Here is a 7786-nt window from a genome sequence, read left to right on the forward strand (position 1 = left end):
ATTTTTTGTTTGCTTATCGAAAGTTGTCAGGTCTGGGCTTTGTGATTTACTTAAGGGCGAGGTTTTATATTAAAGCCAGAGCTAAACAATAATACCAATTGAGCTACAATATTTGAAAGACGGAGCTTCTTAAATGTCTAACGGACTTAAAGAGGTCCACTTTCCGTTAATTATTAATGCATTTTCCGTTTTAGCCACTCTGAGATATTCTTAAATACAATCTAAGTTTTGGCCACTGGGAGCAAACGTTTCAGGCCTTGCTCCTAAAAGGTTTTCCGTGTTATTTCAGCAAAATTGTCGTCGAGAAATCTTGGACATTGTTTAAACTGGGTCGTGGTGGTGGCCTGGGCTTTTGTTTCCCGCTTCCTGGCAACATTTGCAATTTATAGATTATTAATCTTGGGGCAAACACGAAAACTGTTCCCAATGCTTTGCTTTTGGCTCTGTTTTGTTCTGTTGTGTTGCGAACTGAAACTTTGGTGAAACTTTGCCATAAACCTGCACGAAACCCCAACCCTTTCCATTGCCTCTTTGCACTTGAAAAAAATGTGTGATTTGTTTTTACATTTTAGTTTTTTGTTGGATAGAAAAATATAATTATAGATAGGAACTCATTAAAAAATAGTTTAGGTCTATGTATAAAATCACAAATAGATTAGCTTGCTAGAAATTATGTTATATGTTGTGCTATGGGTTTAAAAATGGTTCTTCAAAAATATGTACACATACATAAAATATATATACCATAAAAATGTATATCTTACATTGCGTTTCTCTGAGTGTTAGGGAATTGCTCCCAGTTGAGTTGAGTTATTGCCCCGAACGGGCGTCAACGTCGCCAATGTGGCGCAGATTAAAGAAATAAATTAAAACACTTGTCTCCCCTCGTGGACCTTGTGTCCTTTTAGGTGGAAAATCGAGCGCTGCGGCTACGTGAGGTGGCCACCGCCATGCAGCAGTACCAGGACGACTCCTCCTCGGCGGCGGCAGCCTCCACCGCCCGCCAGTGGGCGCCAGCTGGCGGAGGAGCAGGAGCAGGAGGAGGAGCCGGAGGAGGAGGAGGAGCGGGAGCAGCCGGCAGCGGGGCCGACGATCCCGGTGGCAATGTCATCCTAATCGGGTCGGTAAAGGACTTCGAGCGCAATGCGGTCCACGGCCTCAAGTTGAATGGAATCGTGGCCCTAGAGGAGACATCACAGGTAAGAATTAGAGAGATGGGGAATATGATTTAAGTTTTTAAGGTATCATTGAAATACCCGTCATGCATGAGCTTAAAAACTTGAAATATAAATTTTTAAAAAGAAACATATTAACATGTTGAAAATTAATTTATAAAGTAAAGTAAAAAAAAGTAAAAAGTTTAAAAATCGCATTTATTCAGATGTTTGGATTTTTTAAAAGGGTTTTATAATCGACATGTTCCCAAAAATCATAAAAATAATGTGGTTTAAAAAGGGTTCTGGATATATTGTAGTTCATATGTAGCTTCAAATATATATAATCTAAAATGCTTTTTAAAAAATTTTAATATTGTGTTGACCTTAAAAAATAAAATTAAAAGGGAACATATTAACCTGTTAAAGATTAATTTATAAAGCAATCTTATTGCTGAACCGTATTGCAAAGGATGTTCCTTAAAAAGTTTAAAAATTGCAATTATTTAGATGCTCTTTTAAAAAGGCTTTTTTTAATCGACAGGTTCCCAAAAATCATAAAAATAATGTGGTTTAAAAAGGGTTCTGGATATATTTTAGTTCATATGTAGTTTCGAATATATATTATCTAAAATGCCTTTTCAAAAATTTCAATAATATGTTAGCTTTAACAAGAAAACGCCGTATATCGCTTTAACTAAACAGCGATTAAATACAAAACTTAATCCACAATTTTCAGGGTCTCAGTGGAGGAACTGGAGGACCTGGTGGTCGATTACCAGTGGCTCCAAGTGGTCGAGGCACCGAGGTGGAATACTTTAATGAGGCGGGCTACATTCGAGCCGGAGCCCTGCGCAATGGCGAAGATCCCTATATCCGTAATCGCTTCAATCAGGAGGCCAGCGATGCCCTGCCCAGCAATCGTGATATACCAGACACCAGAAATCCCATGTAGGTTTCAAAGAATATATTTTGGAATAGTAGAATTCTGAATTGGACCACATTTTACAAAACCAGGTGCCGAACCAAGAAATACCGCGAAGATCTGCCCGAGACGAGTGTCATCATTACCTTCCACAACGAGGCGAGGTCCACTTTGCTGCGAACCATTGTGAGTGTCCTTAATCGCAGTCCCGAGCACTTGATACGCGAAATCGTCCTGGTAGATGACTACAGTGATCATCGTAAGTGGTTTTCTTTATTTTTAAATGCACAAAATAAAAACACTTAAGGATCAATTTGATACTCGCAGGGTAAATTTATAAGATATTATTTTTCTCTCTTTGTAAACTCTCTCAGATCGAAAAAGAGAGAAAAATGCTAGATAGCACCAAAAAATACTCTGACTAAGAGCGAGACAGCAATTTTTGCAACTCTCCGACATAGAAAAAGAGGGAAAAATCTAAGATGGCGAATATATCAAAGTGATACAACCCATATCTAGATGGAATTGATACTGCATTTCATCAAAATTATCATCATATCCTATCAATTTTTCTCTGTATAGAACTACATTGAACTACAAATTCTTTAGATTGCGTTTCCTAAAATATTTTAAACTTAATTGTATACCCACATTTTAGCTGAGGATGGTCTGGAGCTGGCAAAGATCGACAAGGTGCGGGTCATTCGCAACGAGAAGCGCGAGGGTCTGGTGAGGTCAAGGGTCAAGGGTGCGGATGCGGCCGTCAGCAGTGTCCTGACCTTCCTCGACAGCCACGTGGAGTGCAACGAGATGTGGCTGGAACCGCTTTTGGAACGCGTTCGCGAGGATCCCACCCGAGTTGTTTGTCCCGTCATCGATGTGATCAGCATGGACAACTTCCAGTACATTGGAGCCTCGGCCGATTTGCGAGGTGGGTTCGATTGGAATCTGATCTTCAAGTGGGAGTACCTCAGTCCCTCGGAGCGGGCGATGCGGCACAATGACCCCACCACGGCCATCCGGACCCCGATGATTGCCGGCGGGTTGTTCGTCATCGACAAGGCCTACTTCAACAAACTGGGCAAATACGACATGAAGATGGACGTGTGGGGCGGCGAGAATCTGGAGATCTCGTTCCGCGTGTGGCAGTGCGGCGGCAGCCTGGAAATCATTCCCTGCAGCCGGGTGGGTCACGTCTTCCGCAAACGGCATCCGTACACCTTCCCCGGAGGAAGTGGCAACGTCTTCGCCAGGAACACGCGACGTGCGGCGGAGGTTTGGATGGATGACTACAAGCAGCATTACTACAACGCCGTGCCCCTCGCCAAGAACATTCCCTTCGGCAAGTGAGTACACTGATACAAATCGAACGATTTCATAAAATTTTCTAAGTAAATTCGGGGGCGTTTTAAGTTTAAGGAGGTACAAAAAGTACCCTGTTATTATGCTGTGAGCAAGAAAATGTCTCAGACAACGATTATGAAATACATAAAACCATTATTTCCATTGGGTTTTCGAATTAATTTTAAATTCTAGAGAATCAAAATTGTAGTATTCAAAAAGTATTGAATGTCTGATAATTATCTAAATTTCTTAAATAATAATTTTTTTTAACACAATTAAGTTACGGTTTTTTAAATTTAGTAGTCAAATTGGAATCTGGAAATATGTCTAAAGTCCTTTATTCCTTCAATTTCAGTGCATTAAATTAAAAATATAAATCAATTTTATTTTAAAGAATTTAATTTTTCTAAATTTCTGGTACTTACATCTTTGTTATAAGCTTAGCTTTTCGTGAACAAAATACTTTAGCCAAGTTATTTATTTCACATTGTTTTCGTTCTGTTTTCGTTCCGTACCTTTCCCTCGCTTAGCATTGATGACCGTCTGGCTTTGAAGGAAAAATTGCATTGCAAGCCCTTCAAATGGTATCTGGAGAATGTCTATCCCGACCTGCAGGCCCCCGACCCACAGGAGATTGGCCAATTCCGACAGGATAGCACGGAGTGCTTGGACACGATGGGCCACTTAATCGACGGCACTGTGGGTGAGTACAAAAAGCCCCATATCGCTTGTCCGGTTTTAACAGTGTGGATAAAAAGGATATTAGATAAATAAATAGATCCAGGCCTTCCTACAAACAAATTATAAATATGCCTAAAAGTATGCAGTGAACAAATTTGCGTCGACCTTTTGGGATACATACATAGAAATTCGGACTAAAAATATATTGTTGCATACTTTTAGATACCTTTTTTATGTAAGTTGAGTTGAAGGTTTATAAAAACCTATTTGGTGAGACATGTATCTCTCGGTCTTTCGACTGCACTTATAAAGGTCTCTAAAAGCAGTGAAAAAACAAGGAAGAACGCTATAGTCGAGTACCTCGACTATCAGATACCCGTTACTCAGGTAAAGGGACCAAAGGAAAATGGAGATATGCAAGCAGCAAATGCGCCACCTACCGGCGGTAGACAGATTTAAGCGTTGTGGGCGTTAGAGTGGGCGTGGCAAAGTTTTTTTTTTAAATCAATAGATAGGTATTGACGAGACCAATACATTTCAGTTACAATTTTTTATCTAGCATGAAAATTGTGGGCGCCACAGATTTGGGCGGTTTGTGGGCGTTAGAGTGGGCGTGGCATATTCGCTTAACAAACTTGCGCTGCGCTCAAGCCTACGGAATCTAAATCTAAAATCCCGTTTCTCTATCTTTGATATTTTCCGAGATATCCGCGTTCATATTTACGATTTTTTGAAGTTTGTGGGCGGTTTGTGGGTGTTAAAGTGGGCGTGGCAACCTTTTTTTCGGTCAATCGGTAGGTATTGATGGGAACAACACATTTCAGTTAAAATTTTTGTTCTAGCATCAAAACTGCAGGAGCCACAGATTTGGGCGGTTTGTGGGCGTTAGAGTGGGCGTGGCATATTCGCATAACAAACCTGCGCTGCGTACAAGGCTACGAAATCTAAATCTGAAATCCCAATACTCTATCTTTGATAGTTTCCGAGATATCCGCGTTCATATTTACGGTTTTTTGAAGTTTGTGGGCGGTTTGTGGGCGTTAAAGTGGGCGTGGCAAACTTTTTTTTGGGTCAATCGATAGGTATTGATGAGAACAATTTATTTCAGTTTAAATTTTTACTCTAGCATCAAAACTGTAGAAGCCACAGTTTTGGGCGGTTTGTGGGCGTTAGAGTGGGCGTGGCACTCTACTGAAACAAACTTGCGCTGCGTAAGAAGCTCAGGAATCTGCTCGCCAAATCTCAATAGCCTAGCTCTCATAGTTTCCAAGATCTCAGCGTTCATCCGGACAGACAGACGGACAGACGGACAGACGGACAGACGGACAGACGGACAGACGGACAGACGGACAGACGGACATGGCTAGATCGACTCGGCTAGTGATCCTGATCAAGAATATATATACTTTATGGGGTCGGAAACGCTTCCTTCTGCCTGTTACATACTTTCCGACGAATCTAGTATACCCTTTTACTCTACGAGTAACGGGTATAATAAAGTCCACCCTTGGAATGAATACATAGGACTTTGGGATAAAGAATACATTGTTGCATACTATTGGACACATTTTGAAGTAAACTAAGTTTTTATTATATATATATTATTTTTATTTAATAGTAATATATTTTTATTTCTTTGCCATAATCTCGTTAGGTATTTTCCCGTGCCACAACACGGGCGGCAATCAGGAGTGGGTCTTCTCGAAGCGTGGCGAAATAAAGCACGATGACCTCTGTCTGACCCTGGTGACCTTTGCCCGAGGGTCCCAGGTGGTCCTGAAGGCCTGCGACGACTCGGAGAACCAGCGGTGGATCATGCGAGAGGGCGGTCTGGTGCGGCACTACAAGATCAACGTGTGCCTGGACTCCAGGGATCAGTCGCAACAAGGAGTGAGTGCCCAGCACTGCAATTCGGCACTGGGAACGCAACGCTGGTCCTTCGGGAAGTTCGCGTGAGGAAGAGGTCTTGGTTTCGAGTAAACTAGCGGAGGATAATGCAGATCGGTCGTGATATATGTGCAAGTTGATGGGAGGAAGCCTACCTAACGCGATGCGGATTGTATGTGTACTGTACTGTGTACTTGTAATGATTTATCCATGTTGATTTGTTGCTGAACGGAAAACACTCAAAAAACCCACATTCTATATATATATATATATTAACTGCATATATATGGTATAAGTTCAACTTTAGTTTACCAATCAAATCAACTGCTCCCGGGGGGGTTAAAGTTAAACACTACCTAAACAACAAAAAACCAACATAAAGGGCATGCAAAAAATGTACTTAGACTGATTAATTTTTTGTATATGTATAAAAACTATATGAAAATGGAATAATACCTTAACATATATAACCTTTGGCAGCTGATAAAAAAAGTAAACTCTAACTGATTTGCATTCTCACACAGCACACACATTCATTAAAGTCAATTAAGATCTATACAAAAATGCCACAAATTAGTATCCACATATGGTCCGTTTCAGATAATCCTAGTTACCCAAGCTCAGAGTCTTCTCAACCTTGTACTTAAAATAAAACATGAAATGTTATCATTAGTTCTAATTATACACCTAAGTGAAATCATTTAAAAATCATTGACAACTATATGAAATACGTATGTGTATATATTGAGAAAGAAATATTATTTGAATGTTTATCGAAGGCCAAAAAAGTAAACATTTCGATTGAATGTATTGAATATTTAAATATTATAGGCAAAGCGGAAAAACTAAATTGTCTCTTGTGTTTCACCATCAATTGGTTGTTATCCCAAATGCATAAATCATTTTAAGTTTTCAAAGGGAAATTTATTTGCTTTTTATCGCAGACAGACAACCAAATTGAATTGTGAGCATATTTTTTCACATAAATGTATTTTTATTTGAAAGGCTGGCAAAACGCGAATGATTTGAAATGAATAAGGAAAAACAAACCAAATATTGTATATTTGTTTGTACACCCAACAAAAAATGAACGATTAAAAGTGAATTTTAATTTAAATCAACTAGAGAGGCAACAAAAAAGGAAAACAATAAATGGAAACATTTAAAAACACAAAGGCAAAGAGCGTTTTCTTTCGCGGGGGGCAACAGTGCGTATGCTTAATGTAATTGCTTACAAGCTGTGGGAAGTTGGCAAATGGGGCACAGCTGACATCAAATCTGGCTAAGTACTGGGGGCTCACATGTAGGCTAAACGACTTAACTTTCAACTCCGAAATGCCTGCCAGGGCACGTCTAGAAAAACCGGCTCGCAAGATGAAAACTTGGCACATTACGCATACGACACGTAAACAAGAAAAAATATATATATGTGCATACTTACAGGCGAGTTCGTTGCGCTAATTTTGGCGTGCTTAAAATATGACACAGCGATGCTCAAATCGCAAGACATTTTAAACCAGGGCAAAAAGGTTTTTTCTTCTATTTCTGGGTTGTTAAGGGGGGTTCTGCGATGAGGTAAACATGCCCTGCATAAAGAATAACATAAAATAAAGTGTCATCTTCTCTAGCGATTTCCGAGAAGATAAGCCAAATTGTTTGGGGTCGCAGCATGCTCTGGAAAAATATTTCAGGGGAAAGAGCTTGATGAAATTTTTAATGGATTTGATATTTGAGAGATTTTTTGCGCAGAATGCGGCAGGGACAAGGCAATGTGGAATAAATGAGATTTTTCCAA

General features: G+C 40.0%; 1 protein-coding gene across 3 annotated transcripts in view; it reads left to right on the plus strand.

Moving 5' to 3' along the window:
* LOC119547366 (polypeptide N-acetylgalactosaminyltransferase 2) overlaps window positions 1–6454 on the plus strand; it is a 31594-nt gene extending 25140 nt beyond the window's left edge. For all 3 annotated transcript variants that reach the window (XM_037854186.1, XM_037854187.1, XM_037854185.1), the window contains exons 3-8: window positions 909–1199; window positions 1894–2105; window positions 2172–2338; window positions 2738–3425; window positions 3954–4126; window positions 5759–6454. In XM_037854186.1, coding sequence (XP_037710114.1) covers window positions 909–1199; window positions 1894–2105; window positions 2172–2338; window positions 2738–3425; window positions 3954–4126; window positions 5759–6060 — 1833 coding nt within the window. In that variant the 3' untranslated portion in view covers window positions 6061–6454. The remainder of the gene's footprint in view (window positions 1–908; window positions 1200–1893; window positions 2106–2171; window positions 2339–2737; window positions 3426–3953; window positions 4127–5758) is intronic.
* Window positions 6455–7786: the final 1332 nt, after the last annotated feature.

The sequence above is a fragment of the Drosophila subpulchrella genome, chromosome 2L (assembly GCF_014743375.2).
Source record: "Drosophila subpulchrella strain 33 F10 #4 breed RU33 chromosome 2L, RU_Dsub_v1.1 Primary Assembly, whole genome shotgun sequence".
NCBI classification, from domain to species: Eukaryota; Metazoa; Arthropoda; class Insecta; order Diptera; family Drosophilidae; genus Drosophila; species Drosophila subpulchrella.